The sequence below is a fragment of the Pygoscelis adeliae genome, unplaced genomic scaffold (genome assembly GCF_000699105.1).
Source record: "Pygoscelis adeliae isolate BGI_AS28 unplaced genomic scaffold, ASM69910v1 Scaffold407, whole genome shotgun sequence".
NCBI classification, from domain to species: domain Eukaryota; kingdom Metazoa; phylum Chordata; class Aves; order Sphenisciformes; family Spheniscidae; genus Pygoscelis; species Pygoscelis adeliae.
Window position 1 is genome coordinate 328,849 of NW_008825251.1, and position 15,287 is coordinate 344,135.

The 15,287-nt window shown below is 38.4% G+C and overlaps 1 protein-coding gene across 2 annotated transcripts in view; it reads left to right on the forward strand.

Annotated features, from left to right (window-relative positions):
- The window catches only part of PHF20 (PHD finger protein 20), a 76,456-nt gene that overhangs the window by 25,583 nt on the left and 35,586 nt on the right, over positions 1-15,287 (forward strand). For both annotated transcript variants that reach the window (XM_009329327.1, XM_009329328.1), the window contains 2 exons: positions 518-691; positions 10,460-10,738. In XM_009329327.1, the coding sequence (XP_009327602.1) occupies positions 518-691; positions 10,460-10,738 (453 nt within the window). The remainder of the gene's footprint in view (positions 1-517; positions 692-10,459; positions 10,739-15,287) is intronic.

Sequence of the window (15,287 nt, forward strand, 5' to 3'; positions counted from 1 at the left end):
TTAAAGGAAACGTTGTGGGGTTTTTTGTTTTCCTTTTTTTTTTTAAGGGATGCAGGTTATGCTTGTGAAAATGAGGTAATTACAAAGTTTTAACACTTTTAGATTGAAGAAGTAACCCAAATGCTAAATTTACAGTTTAATGCTCCTGTTGAACGCTAAAAACACTAAGCGGGATGCTTTTATTCTTAGACTGGGTGGAGATAATGCTCCCTTTTTCTGCCCTGTGCTTCACTGCCTTTCCCTTTCAGGGGGAGGTCTGATAATGGTTTGAGGAGGCCTGTCCCATTTTAGGCTATAAAGAGTTAGCAGCCTGTGTGTTTTAAAGCAGCTCTAAATTTAGTGGGTTGCTGCAAGTAGCTGTGTTGTAAAAACTTAACTTTGTGTTAATACAACAGCAAGCAGTCTGAACGTGAATGGATATTTGTCTCCACTGTAATGTGATGAACACACACATCAGTGTTCTGGAATATGCTTTTGTGTGCATTTTACTCAATGAAAACTTTTTCCTCCATTCTAGTCCAGTTAGAAATTCCTGTTGAATCTGACCAAAGTTTCAGTGAACAAGGATCTCCTGGAAACACATCACATAGCACAGCACTCAGTACAGATGCCAGTTTACAGGAAGAAAAAGTTGAAGACACTGAGTCTTCCTCTGTTACTGTCAGAACTCAAGAACCTTCTGCTGCTACAGGTTCAAATTTTGATATCATATTTAATATTGATGCCTTTCTTAAGGCAACTGATGCCTGGTGTTTTGTGCTTGTATGAGTGTCGCTGACAAAAATTGTGCATTCTTGCAATGTTAACCATGGGGGAAAATGCATATTTTTATTCCTTATGGACTCAGTTTTGATCTTATGCTTTGGAGACTGACAGCAATTGTAATTTTTAAATGACTGGGTGTAATATTTTTCACAGGTGAATGGTGAAATTAACAAATGCTTCTTTCCAGGTTATAATTTAATGTTTGTAATTCTGGATTAAGTTGGACTAACATCTGAAAAGGTCAGGTTCTATTTGTCATTTCTGTGCTGCAGGTGTGTGGTAGCATTGATGTTTGGGAATCCTGATCATGCATTTCTATATCCTTATCTTTTGGCTTCTGTTATACTTAAGCCCTAGGCTATTTAGAGGTTTTAGTGCAAATTTATGAAATACTTCAAACATTTCAGTGTCTGTCTTAATAATGTATATATTCTATTTTCTCTTAGCTGGGGAGTGTACTTACCTTTTTCAAATTAAAATTTCCTATACAGATAGTAGACTGTGCCAAAACACAGTGCTGTCCTGGGATTATTTCTTGTAACTTTAATACTCGGATCTGCAGCTAACTGGGGAAACTTAAACTACAAATTCCCTAGTTTATGCTCTATCAAAGACGCTTAATTTTAAGTGGAACAGAGCACTTAAAGGGATTTACAGTTGCTCAGTATTGCTAGAGTAATCTGTATGTGCTAGCTTTCATCCTGTTTGGTTATTCCAAATTTACCCTCCTGCTTGCACATGTCCTCTTTCACCCACTCTTGTGTAACTGTACAAATGAAATGTCCTCTCCCTTTGCCACTGATGTGCACCTTCAGTGCGGGAAGGAATTTACCTCTTTTCCTTACCTCAGGTTTGATGTGTAAATGGTCTTTTACTATTTAAAAATCAGAGCTCTTTTGATCTTGCTCTCCTTTCTAACCAGGCTGATGATATATCCACCTGTATTCTAACTATGGTATATCCAGAGTCTGTTCAAGCTGATGTGTGTTGGGGCCGTGCCTTTCTTTCAAAAAAAAGAAGATACAGAGTGGCTGTGGATTCTTTTGCTAGTCAGGCTGCTATGTCCTTTTTGGTCTGTAAAGTACTTTTGGGTTTAACTTTTTTTAACTGATGGGTTGTAGCTTGTTTTGACTCATGAAGGCAAAACAACTGTTTGGTTGGTGTACCTGAACAGAACGTTAATCGCTCCGATACCAAGGAAATGCCATTACTCTCTGTAGTAGCTCTGAGTACATGAGCTATTGACGCCTGCCTGCAAGTATTCAAAGGAAAGTAAGGATGTAAAAAGTGTTGCTCCTTCCAGTGGCTATGAATTTGTTCCTCCCTCTTTTGTAGCAGGTAGAACTAATTTAATGTACACTTTAAACTTTAAAGTTAAATACTTCCTCTGAGTAATTGCACTGTAACATCCCTGGTTTCCTTAAGTTCATGTGCTTACAACTGGTGAAGCTCCTCACAAGCGCTTGTCAGGTACTGCTGTAATAGTCTGCTGTCCGGATTAGCTAAACTGGTACTGTGTCCATTAGAAGTTTGCAGCGCCAGCAATGTTAGCAGCTAGTGCTGTGCTTTGTAGCTCTTTCCTTTGGAATTTAAAGTTACTCTCCTCCAGGGCGCCCTTGAAACTGAACAGGCATCCTTGAATGTGATTTTTAAGATGAACAACCATGTCCTGTTTGCAAATTTTCACCCTGGAGTAGCTTTTGCAGATGGCAGGAGGGGCTGTCTGCTGTAGCAGCAAAGGAGCATTAATTTTTTTTTTCCTCCTTCATTGGATCTCTGGAAGATGTTCCTGGAGTTCTTAACAGAAAGACTGCAGACACATGTATCACTGAGAGTAGAAAGAAATGCTAAAAAGCAGTGATACTTCTTGATCCTGTTGGAATCTTGTGCTTCAGGCAAGCAGAAAGAGTGGTGGCTGTTGTGACTCCGGTCTTAGGCACGTGAGAAGGTGTGCAGGTACAGGCATGGCTCCAAACAGGTACAGTGAACTGAATTGCTCTGAGGTGAAGCGTGCAGGACTTGCACCTCAGAGACAGCTCTTCTAAGAGATATAGCAGATTGTAGTAGTTTTGAAAATGGAAAGAATTTTTAGTATGTCTGAAAATACTCACTTCAGCCTCTGACAAACTATTTAATAGAAGAGAAGGTATGGCAAAGCTTTCCGCTGCAGTGGATACAGTCACCTTTTGGACATGCTTTATGTAGGAAAACAATATGATAAAATGCTTTTTAATTTCAGTGATCTTGCATGACAAACTTACTGCATTTCTTAGTGTGTTTTTTAATTGGCGACCATTTAGCCTTTTATTTTGTAAATTCCTGCAAATTTTCAGTTTGTAGTGCAGCATTTTTAAGATGACGCTTATCTTTTGTATAATCTTTTGGAGGTACTCATTGAACTGCAGATTGATAAACCACAACTTTGTTTCATAAGGTCTGAGAATTTGGAGAATGGTAAATCTTGGCTTTTTGAAAGAGCATACTGTGTTAACAGTGTGGAAAAACTGTGTTAATGGTTACAGATGTTCTTCCAAACAGTTAATGCAGTATTAAGAAGGCATCTGCTGCCATTGCCTTTGTAAAATACTCCAGAAATAGTCACAGAATATTCTCAAAAATAAAGATGATTTTACTTGGTACTGTAAAAGTGTAATCACAAAGCTTTGGGGTTAATGGTCAAATACTGTTTTAAAAAATGCCTCCTGCAAGGGCATCTGTTTTCCAACTTAAGTACTCATTTAGGATGCAAAGCTTTTCAGGGTGTTTAACAATGTCTTCATTTCAAGTAACTATGAAATCAAAGGTGTGTTAAAAATTTTTACTGGGGTACGTGAACTGGGGTGTTGTCATAGCTGTATGGTCATCTTCAGAGAAGGCTGCTTTCTTTTAAAAAAGGGAAGTTTGGGGATCTGAGTTCCGGGCTATAATGTAGTGAGAGCTAGTATGTACTCAGCAGTATGTGTTAGGGGTTACAGCAAACAAATCACTTCTAGTGATTATGAAAGAACAACTAGACAATACAGGCTTGGTTGTGTAAAAATGTTACTCCTCTGTGTATTTGTTGCTGGTGTGCAACTGAACCATTGGGAGTTCAAAAAACTGTGATCCCTTTGGATATCTTTTGCTGTTATTAGCACTTCCCTCCGACTTCCTAATGTATATATTGCTGAGCATTTGTAATTTGGGCTTAAACTGGGGAGAATTCCAGCTGAATGTATAATACTTATGTGTGTGTTGTCAGTCACGCTGATGTGATGTGTGGGATGTGGACTTCTCCGGAGCTTGCTTAATTGGATACAAGGCGTAAAGCTGTGGGAACATGATTTGGTTCACTTACCTACCCAAAAGCCTCTGGTATAGCTTGTGCACTCTTGACACTGGCACTTCTGTCAGTACTTGAGTGAGCTGGATTAAAGTTAATTCAGGAATATGCACTCATATTGAATTCTGACTTGAAGTTCAGCACTGTGGTGGTGTCTGAAAATCCACACTTCCGAACGTGGAGTTTGTTTCATTTAATTAAAGCCATCTCATTTAACATTAGAAATGCCAGGCATCCACCTGGCAAGCAGGTGTTTTTATTGGAGAAGACTCTTAAGGATGGGAAATAAGAACTGTACAGGGTCTTTTTGAATTAATGCTGTCACCTGAAATCCAAGTACAAAAATCATATGTTTTCATACTTAACCAACATGAAAAATGTAATTAACGAGTGGTTCATTGATAGAAGAGTTTTAAAATCCATAGATCCTATTATGGATAAATCTTCTGTAGTTAAAAGTGGATTTATGTTTTCCTGTATGTGCTTCTGTCTTACTCGTGGGATCGTGTCTGTATGTACACTCCAGTGCCGATAAGCTGCCTGAAGGGGGAACAGTAAGGCTTGGGCTTTCACCTGGTAGTAGCATGTGTGCACAGCAGCGTGACAGGGGCCCGTTGGTGTGGGATCTAAAAACATCTCAGAAAATCGCCAGTGGCTTCCTGCTCTTGGGGGGGGGCTTGTGAAAGAGCCTGAGCATGCTGTCCTAAAGAGACGTTTGGACATGTCTCCAAATACTAATAACTATGTCAAGCAGTTATATTCTCAGACTGCCAAGTGTATTAAAGAGATTTGGGGTTTGGAAAGGGGAGAAGTATATTGTCAGAGTAGGTGGTGCGGGTGGAAAAAAGGGGTATTTCTTCCATACGAGATTCCCACAAAATAAAGCATGGAAGTTAAGGTCAAAGATAACTGCTCATACTTAGAATAAGTGCAACATTGTAACCAAGTAATAACTTTATTTGTCTGTAGGCTTTAAGTCCAATCATTTGATGGGAATTCATTCTCTTCCTGTAGGAAAATGCTACAAAACGTAATAAAATTAATAACCTTCACTTTCTTCAGTGTGTTGTGCTTAGTGTTGTTTTGGCATGGGTGAGTGATGCACCCTGGTAGTACTGGTTTTAACCTGCATGATGTATAGGAAGAACATGATTTTTATGACATTTGAATATCAGGATATTTTAAGGACAAAAGCTCTTTTTAAAGAGTGTTTTCCCAGTCACTGGTTGGTAGATTATTCAGATTTATAGTAGTTGCAGACATTTGTAACAGCAAATACAATTTGGACTGTTTACATGCTTGTTATGTTTTGAAATGTGTATGTCTGTAATGTGTTCTGAAAGGGCAATATAGCATTGCTGGTCAAAACTTAAGTTCCTTTTTTAAAATTTTCAGCAAAATTCTGATTAATTACACGTACTAGAGGAGTTGCTGGTTTTTTTGGCTCCTCTAATGTTTAAGGACCAGAATTGGTGATTAGGATTTAGCTAAATCAAGTTGTCTTTCAAAAAACCAGGTGACAGTCTGTTGGCGATTTCTTGCAGCCAGTTTAAAGCTCTCTTTCATATATGTGAAAACAGGCTTAGAAGCACTCTACAGCTGTTCGTGTGACTTTGCTCTTACAAACTGAATTAACTTTAGAGGTGAGCTGCCTTTGCTTTGCACAGATCTGCTATCGTGTTTGTAGTTGTATTTCCCAGAACTCTTAAGATTACTTTTTTATTTGCATAGGCATACATCAGGGATTCCATTTGCCTTATGCTTAACCACATGTTTTTCTAATTTTGTCACTTTTAGCTTTGGGTTTCAGTTAAGGAGAAGCATAATGTCTTTGCATCTCTCACAGTTTGAGAGCGCAGCTGTGTATCCTGCAGCTTACCTCGGTAGGCTTTGATTCCTTCAAGGTAGTGTAAAAGTTGCCATTTTAAGCCTAACAATATAGTACATAAAGAAGTCCATCCTGCCTTGCCTGCTTACAAAAGTTTCTTACAGCTAGACACCGTGATCTGGACACAGTGTTTCAGTTACACCTCAAAGTGCAGATAAAGCCTTTATGTCCACCCAGCTGCTAGCCCCCTCTAAAGGTATGTTGAAGTTTGCACAGTAGTGCGCTGCGCACCTATAAGCTTTTTGTGCAGTATAGACCTCCCTGTTTTTATTGTTAAAAATTTAATGCCAGCACAGGGAGAAAATGGTGAGTGGAGGATCAGATGAAATACTGTCTTGAGTAGTTCTTGCAATGTCAAGTAATGTTTCAGACTCAAAAATCACAACTTTGTGAACATGTAATGATCTGTGATTACTGATGCTGTTGTCTATTTAGTACACCAAGCATCTACTTTATCTAGTTGAGTGGATTCTGGACACACTGGAAATGCTTGGATGCTGTCCTTACCTAAAGTAGTTTGAGAAGAGCAATTGGGCAAGGTGTTCTTTGTTTCACATCTGAGATCTTGAAAGACCGAGGTTTTTGAAAAAGGAAGAAACATAGTTTGGGTGCTAAAATGATGAACAGGAACACTTTTGGTGAGCTCAAGAAAAACACAAGATTTCAGAAGAAATAAGACCAAAGAAATAGGTAATTAATGAGGAAGCTAGCCCAATGGTGGGAAGTGATCAGTGTAAGAAGTGTCAGCTGGGCTAAGTAGAAGGCTGTATTTAAAATGTAAAGTGTTATGAGAATAGATGTATTCCCAAGCAAGCACCGGCTCCAAAATGGTTCTTAGCATTTTGAGACTGACTGTGCAGAACCGGTAACATTAGACCCCTACAGGTCAACTTTTACATTTGTGTGAATAGATGGAAATGGGAGAAATGAGGTTTTGTCATCGCTATCCAGAATCACCTTGCAGTTACCCCTGGGATACATAAAATTTATGTCTGCAGTTCAAGAAGGGTAATGGTAACAAAGAAAATAATCTTGAAAATAATACAGATGGAAGCACCGGAGAGCATATGTTCTAGAAAGACTCAATGTGTTTAGTTTAACAGCAGGTGAAGGAATAATTTGGTCTTCACTTAATATTTCTGTGGAGACCAGGAAATAGAGACTAGAAGTCTCATCAGTTTAACAGGCAATTGTTTGTGAAGATCTAATGGCTAGAAACTGCAGCAAGGCCAGCTTTATTTGGGGGAAAATGTTAAGCGTTATGTGCACTGTTGGCTTTCTGGCATAGCTTACCAATGCGTTGCAGAAGATGCCTCAGGATGGCAGACCTTCAGTCAAGATACTGTGCTGCTACCAAACATTCCTGTTCCAGCAGGAGTCAATTCAAACAAAGAATTGGGGGGGGGAGCCTCTTGTGGACTCGGAAACTTCACACGGTGACGTTTTACTGTAAACTCGGAAACTTCACACGGTGACGTTTTACTGTAAACTTACTGCTAAACGTAGTCTTAGCTAAGAAGTGAGAGGGGTTGCTGACTTGAATGCTGAAGGGATGTTTTTTTCTCTGTAGTGAAAGTTAAAGGAGACACTGTTGTTTGACCTTGAGTCTCTGTGCTTAATATTGTAATGGCTAATTGAATGCCAGGTGAGGAGTTTTAATTTTGATTATAAACATGGAAGAAATAGCAGGTGGTAGGTCTATCATTAACTTTCCTCTGTACTCAAGAGAACACCCACCAAGCTCCTCTGAAAAGGCAAGTGCCTGAAAATCTGAAGCTAATACAGTGAAACTTTATCTCCATAGAAACCAGTTTTAGTACCATGTCTTGTGAGCAAAAATTGTATATATGTGTGTAAGGATGGAAGTTCCCCCCTTTAGATGTTGGTGTAATGAGTCGGCTTCAGAGTGTTTGGCTGGGAGCACAGGCTCTTCAGAGGCTCTCCTGGGTGGCAGAGTTGGGCATCAGCTTCCTGCTGTGCCCTGGCAGCAGGGAGTTCTATTGTGTTACTTGTAAGAAATGTAAGTGGTGGTGATGGTAATAATTTAAACTTTGTTTCAAACCGTGTGGGATTGTCTGTGGGTTTTACTCTGAATCGATTCCTTTTGCGTGTTGCAGTAAGTTTTTTGTCTTCTTTCCTTCCCCTTACCTTGTGTCTTTATTACCTATGTTTCTAAACTTCAGCTAACATAATCCTGTGTTCCTCTTCTAACTTGTAGCTGATCAGTTAGAAGCCATTCCCTGTATCTTCTCAAGAATTTGTCTATCTCAGTGGAGGGGAAGTGCTCTGAACTTGGATACAGGGCCTCATCATGACAGTTGTGTGATGGTATAATAGTTTCCCTTATCGTTTCCCTTATCATATTTGTAATATTTTTTGGCTAAATCTTTGGACCCCATTACCCCCTTCTGCTGCAGTTAATTAACATGAAGATGGGAGAACTTATTAAATAGAAACAAGTTCTCTTTCATTGTCCTGAATGCTGTTTTTTAGCTTTATAGACAAGAGAACCTTTCTGCACTTGCTTTCACTAAACCCACAGGCCATTTCATTGACCGTTCCTGAAATATTTCTAATTCTTTATGAATGCAGCTTTTGATGGTGCATATATGGTGGGTATATTTCAATTTTGGTTTTGGCAAACTTTGTCATTCTGCAAGCGTGATCCAATTGTCTGGCTTTGTTAGTCTTATTCCCATAATTGCTTGAAGCAGCATCCCTGTCAGGATGTTGTTTTGGCATAGCCATATTAAGGTCTTTCTTTTTTTCCTTGTCATTATCTTTGTGAAACACTCAAAAGCAATGTCTTCATTTTTACTATTTTCTTCTCAAAATTAACTGAATATTCTTTCTTTTAATCAGTCTGATGTGCGTATGACTACTTAAACCTTCCCTGTACATCAGCCTCCATAGTATCATTACTTGTTTTTTCTCTATGAATGACTTCAGGTTTTGTTTCTTTGTCATAACACAGTACTTAAAAACTGAGTATGCTTCAGATACAGCTATCTAGGATGCTTTTCTTCACTATGACATAACCTTTAAGTATGCAGCTCAGTAACACTCAGCATTTTTGCTGCTACATGCTAAAAATTTCTGAACAAGCTGTCCTGTGTTCTTGCACCAAGATTGTGTTGGCGCTACCTTTAACACTGCCATTCTATGCGTTCCTGCATATGTGTACTTGTGGAAAGTCTTACTCTTTCTGTACTTATTCTTGTTTGTAATATTTCTGGGTCCTTTTGTGTTCCTTGTTTTCAACTACTTCTAATATAACGTCTTAGTTTTCATTCATGTGCTGCATACCTTCAGTTTTGCATCATTGTTGCTAGGTCTGCGTGTTAGCTTTAAACACTTCTTTCTTAATCCTCCAAGTTTGAAAATACTTGTAAATGTGGAAATTATATTTTAGTACTGGCAAAACAAATGGAAAAATTGTATTGTAAAAACAACACCTCCTTTCCATTGTCCTCTAGTTGATGAGGGATTTTTTGATGCTGTGTGCGTATTAGTGATGGATCTCTATATCTGTGTGTTCCCAAATTTCTACTTGTCCTCTGTTGTATTGGGTACAGATAGATACTGGTGACAGTAATCTGATTTACTCTTAGTTTGAAAAGTTTCTTTTGTGTATTTCTTAGCAAAAACATGAATTAAAAGTTTCTGAAACGCTGGAATAAGAAACGGGCATTTACCAGGTCAAGTTTAGGTATAGCCCTGGGTTGCACAGCAGTGCTCTGTAAAACAGATGCCTTAAAACATTTACATTTGAGTCTGAAGACTTCCCTTGCTTTTTTTTTTTGAGAAACTAATTAATTGTAGCTCATAGGGGACATTTTTTAACAGATAAAAGCAATTTTCCTTTTGCTTAGCTTATTTTTTTTTCATTGCTACTTGAAAATTGAAATAAACTTCAATTTTACTTGAAAAATGTAGTTTTGACATACTGCTTCCATTGTTCTTGGAAGTAACCAGACTTTGGTGGTAGGACAACACATCCAGAAAGCAGGTAGCAAAATAGTTATAAGCAAAGAAGCAGAACTGTTTTCCTTGGAAAGTGCTTTCACCAAAGGTGTGAACAGTTATAAACAATTAAATAAATACTTGATAGAACATAATCTTCAGTGTTCTGACTAGAATACACAATCTCTGTGTAATTCAGTCTCGTATCTATAGTAGCACTATATACAGTGATATTAGCTGTTGGGCAAGGAACTCATAGAAGCAAAATGTTGTTTTTCTGACAGTAACTCATTCATAGGAACCTGGTGTCAATTTTTAAGCGCACAGTAGGGCAGAGTTTTCCCTTAAAAGCTATTGATCTTAAAGGCAGATACAGCATTAAAATTTTATTTTTAGCATTTCATAGCTAACATGTTTGAATGCATGCCCATTTCTTAACTTTTTTTGTTGTTTTAAGTTTAGGAAACCGTTTGATAAATATAGCAAATGCATCGGGGAATTTATCTGTTTTGTTCTTACAGTAACAAAACCTTGTAGGAGAGCAGATTTTCTTGCATCAAAAAAAGCTGCAACTGTTGATCAAGATCACAAGTTTAGATGCAAGTTCTTGGACTGTTCAAAATCCTTCCGCAAAGCCAAGTTATTGCATTATCACATGAAATACTTGCATGGAGTGGAGAAGGCTGCAGAATCACAGCAGAACCCTGTAAAAAGAAATATTCAAACCAGAGCTTCTTTGGCTTCTGAAAAAGCTAATCAAGAAAGGTCAAAAAGAGGACGGACCACAGCTGGTTCATTGTGTAAGTATGTTGCTGATCTTTTTTTTTTTTTTTTTAGCAGCAGGCAGGAAAGAGCAGAAATCTATTTTCTTTTGGGCTTAAGGAGTAACTTCAGGGCTCCATCTTAGCATGTTTCCTTGTGGAGAAGAAGCATAATATCTGTAAACATTATGTTTTAGAGAAGATAAAACTGAAGAAATTCCCTCATCTAGAAATATAGATCATATTCTGTAATGAACCGACTACGCAGCTTCTTTTATTCCTTTGTAACAATTCACTTGAGTATTAAACCTCTGTTCTTTTTTCAAAAATACAATTCCCTGAGTCTCTGATCTCTCTTTTTTTTTTTCTTTCCCCCTGGCTCGACGAATATCTAAATAGTATTGTTCGAAGACTTTTGTCCTTTTCTGTATTAAAGAAAGTCTGGGTAACTCCAGTTCTCTCCTGTTTCTTACTTGGTCTTTACGTTTCATGGTCTGACTTCAAGAGTATACTTAGCCAGAAATCCAGTACCAGTTTCTGCAGTATTTACAGTTCTCATTGCTGGACCTGTGGGGGAAAAAAAGTCCTAGTCTTTAACAAATGCAATGGCTACAGCTGTACTTGAAAAATATCCTCACATAACTGATGGGTAGTGGAAAGGGATAAAAACCTAATGGTTGGGGGGGAGGATCAATTCTTAAGTTACAACTGCTTTGCAGTCTTCAGAATCACATTACCTTCTGCTTCACGGTCTTATTCTCTGAAGCACTTTCTTCCTAGTGTCTTGCATAAACATCAGAGTGGTAGTCTAGGTCTAGCTGTGAACTGCAGTGTTGTTGTTGATAACCTGTCCAAACTTTGTTCTTGTGGACTGACTTCTTGTACTGCAGGTCCGTAAAAATTGTCATCTCTCTTGTCTTCTGATTGAGGCTGTTTTATAAAATCCAGCTGTCTTTGCTGAATTCCCTGGTGTTTTTTGTCTCTGCATTTGATCTTTCATTAATATTCTGTTTAATTAAGAATTTCGAAGTCTTACAAGTTGTTCATTGAGTTACAGCTCACTACAGCAGACTATATCTAGCCTTACTTTGCTTCATGTCTGCTTTTCCTAATGTGGCCAGCAAACATTTTTTTTCATTTGAGGTGCTACTGCCTGTTCCTAACAAGATAAGTGTAACTTAACATACTGCTACTACATGTAAACTTCTATACCCCAAATACTTCTGTAACTTTAAATAATGCAAACGCATAACATATGGTTAAGTAGAGGAAGATTTTTTTTCTTTAAATGCGCTAGGATGTGCCTGCTTGCGTGTATTATGCTTTGCATGCAGCTTAAATGAAACTGAAGTGCTGCCTTGAGAAACAAAACTGAGACGAGCGCTTTATGAAGAGTAGCTGCTAACAACTGCACAGTGATCAGAATAGGCTTCTTGTGTGTCGTGTGCTTTTTCCATAAACAGACTTCTATTCTGCTTTTTGTAACTGCATAATTATTTTGGTTTGAGAAGTTGTTTTCCTGTGATTGGCTTGAATGAACTGACTAGTGACTCAACATCTTGACCCTTTCATTTATCCTTTCCCCCAAGTGCACACTGCTGGTTTGATGTCATCATCTTGACTGGCTGCGCTGGCAGGTTATTCTTTATGGTGTTGAGTTGTAACTGTATTTGCTTATTTTAAGCCCCCACTCCTTTCATTCCCCATTTGTGGATGGATATTTTCAATCTGGATTGTTTCAATGATGTGCTTCATAGCATATCCCTGCAAATAGCTCCTGCGTTGTGCTGGCAGCTGTTGAACAGCGCATCAAGGTGGAATGCGGATGGTAAAGTTTCCAAGTCACCTTCACTGTCAAAGCCTGCTACTGTGGAGCTACAGTAAAGTTTTTCTTGATGAAGAAAAGTAGTGTCATTATATATCAGTTATATGTCTGATATTGAGTGCCGCTTGGTTTTTAACTCAGTGTGTTTGTAATTCTTCTACTTTTTGTTTTGGGGGGGCTACCACACATTCCAAAGTAGAGTTAATGGGGTTTATGAGCTCATACTGTTGCATTTTGTGTTCTGTTCTCCTGTCTTCCCGCAAGCATCTCTTCTGTTCTTAATGGCATGTATAGGAAGACAGCCTGCTAAGTAAGACTTTCTCCATGTCTACTGAACACTTTTATGTCACCTTTTTAAAAGGCTTTTCAGGATGTACTGCTTGGTGAGAGTGAAGGCTTTTGAATACATAATTAAGTATGGTACATGGTGGGTTTACTTTCCATCTTTACAATCCTTTTGTGAGCAAAAATTCTTCTGTTCAAAGTGAATATATTTAAATTATTTAACCTTTTGGTACAAATGTCCTTTCTTTTCCTTAATACTTCACTATATTAGATAGGTTTTAGTGCTTAAGAAAAGGTGGCAATTCCTAACAGATAAGACTTTAGAAATCGTGAGTCTTGTTAGTCCATAGGCTTGGAGATACTCTTGCTTTAGAAGCTTTATCACACTTAAGTCCTTATCCAAAGTAAGTTTTATTTTGGAGTTCCGGGACTCCTTACTGTTTCTGCTACACATTAAATTAAAAATAAATAAATGGTGGAGTGGACTGTTGGCTAGATTTAAAGTGAAAATACTTACTGCTCCTAAAGTTCTAGGAAATTATGCAATATTCAGAACAGTAGGAAAACCTTTTCCTTGTAGTGCTTAAAAGTTAGAATTTTGACACATAAAAGATGGATGTAAGTGGTCTTCAATGACCATGTTGTTGGGACACAGGAAGGAACAGTTTAAGTATAATTACTTTGCACTAAAGTGGAGAGACTGAAATTTCAACCTCTGAAATGTAAGTTGTGCCACTTGGCATTGGCTTCAAAACTTGAGTGAGCTGAAAAGGTTAATGTGGAATGGATCTGTCCTGTCTCTCCCTTTTCTTAAGAAGGCTCTTACCTTTGTAGTGGCAAATTTGACAGATATCTTTCTCAATTCTGTAGTGGCTCTTCATTGAACAGAGGGGAAGGAACTACCATTGCCTAGCTTGTATTTTAGATATGTCTTACTACTCTGAACAGAATGACACAGACTTAAACGGCTACTGGATGCATTCAGGCAATACCTCTTCTCTTTAATTTATCAGGAAATACTACGAGATCATTATGATGAAACAACTCTTCCCCCAGCCCCATGTTATAATACTTATCTCCATGAGTATTGCTGCTGTTTGGTCTTTACTGAAAGAATTGTCCTCATAGAGAACAAGGCAGTTGATTTTTGTGTCCCCCTGGAATGTAGGAGATGCAGGCATTTCTGCCCTCAGCTCTGCAGGTGCATTATAGAGCCACCTGCAGCCATTGTTAAAGAGGAGAATCAAGACCTGCACAAATGTATGTGGATACATAAGCTTAAAACAAGCTTTTTGAGCATAGGCTGCAGATGGCTTCTCAAAGTCTGTCTTGCAGGAAAGAGTTGCTTAAGTTTTTGACAGTTCAAATTGAGATGTTCTATCAAATTTATCACTTGCAAATTGAATGTGGTGTAGTATCTGTTAAAATTTTTGGCAGCTAGTTACTTGTTGATTGCTGTAATAAAGGAGTAGAACCACATTCCACATTCATATGCATTAACCTTGAGATAGGCTTTTTTCTTTGTTATCCCTTCTCTTTCTCTGCACAATCACTTAGTTTGCTGTTGAAGTATGTCATCCCCTACTGTGACTTGTGCCCTACACACACTTACTGTAAACAACTTCCTCTGAAGGTGCCAGTTTCCTCTTTCAGAGATGCCTGTCTGTCCATGTTATTTTATGTGAAGTGCCTGCAAAAGGTTATTTTTAATAAAGTTTGGTTTAAAGTTTGTTTCCTGACCTAGACCACTCCAAGGGCATGAGGCATGGAATAGCTTAATTCTTTGTACTTGCAGCTCGTAATTTGAACATCTGAAGTGTGTCTCTTTCTTGAGTATGAGTCTTTCTGAATCGGTGGCTTCCATTTTTTAGTAAAATCTTTTCATTTGGAGGTTCAAGAAAATTTAGTTCGTGCCCTTGTGTTTAACAATTTTTCTGAAATCTGAAAGTCAACATGTGCCAGACTTCAGTGCTTGCACAGCTGATGCACCTCACCTCAGACCTTGGAGAGTATACTTGACGAGTACTGAAGATTTGTCAGGAAATTCTAACCTCATTAGATGTGAACAAGTAGGGGATTTGATACGTGTGTGCAAGGAAATGCCATCAAAACCTTCACTAAGGTGGCTGGTGTACTCTTAATGCTCTTAACCACTTAGTAGTGCTGACAGACTTGATACTGCCCTCAGCACAACTGTTGTACTGGCAGGGACTTCATCAGTTGATACCCTTATGCTCCCAGGACATAGTTCAGTTCCCCTGAGGAGTCTTGTTCTAATGGAGGTTAAACCTGGTTTTGAGACTTTAAAAATGCCGTGCAGTTTTGGAGTCATAGAATCATTAAGGTTGGAAGAGACCTCTAAGATCGAGTCCAACTGTCAGTCCAACACCACCACGCCCACTAAACCATGTCCCTAAGCGCCACATCTACCCATCTTTTAAATACTTCCAGGGATGGTGACTCAACCACTTCCCTGGG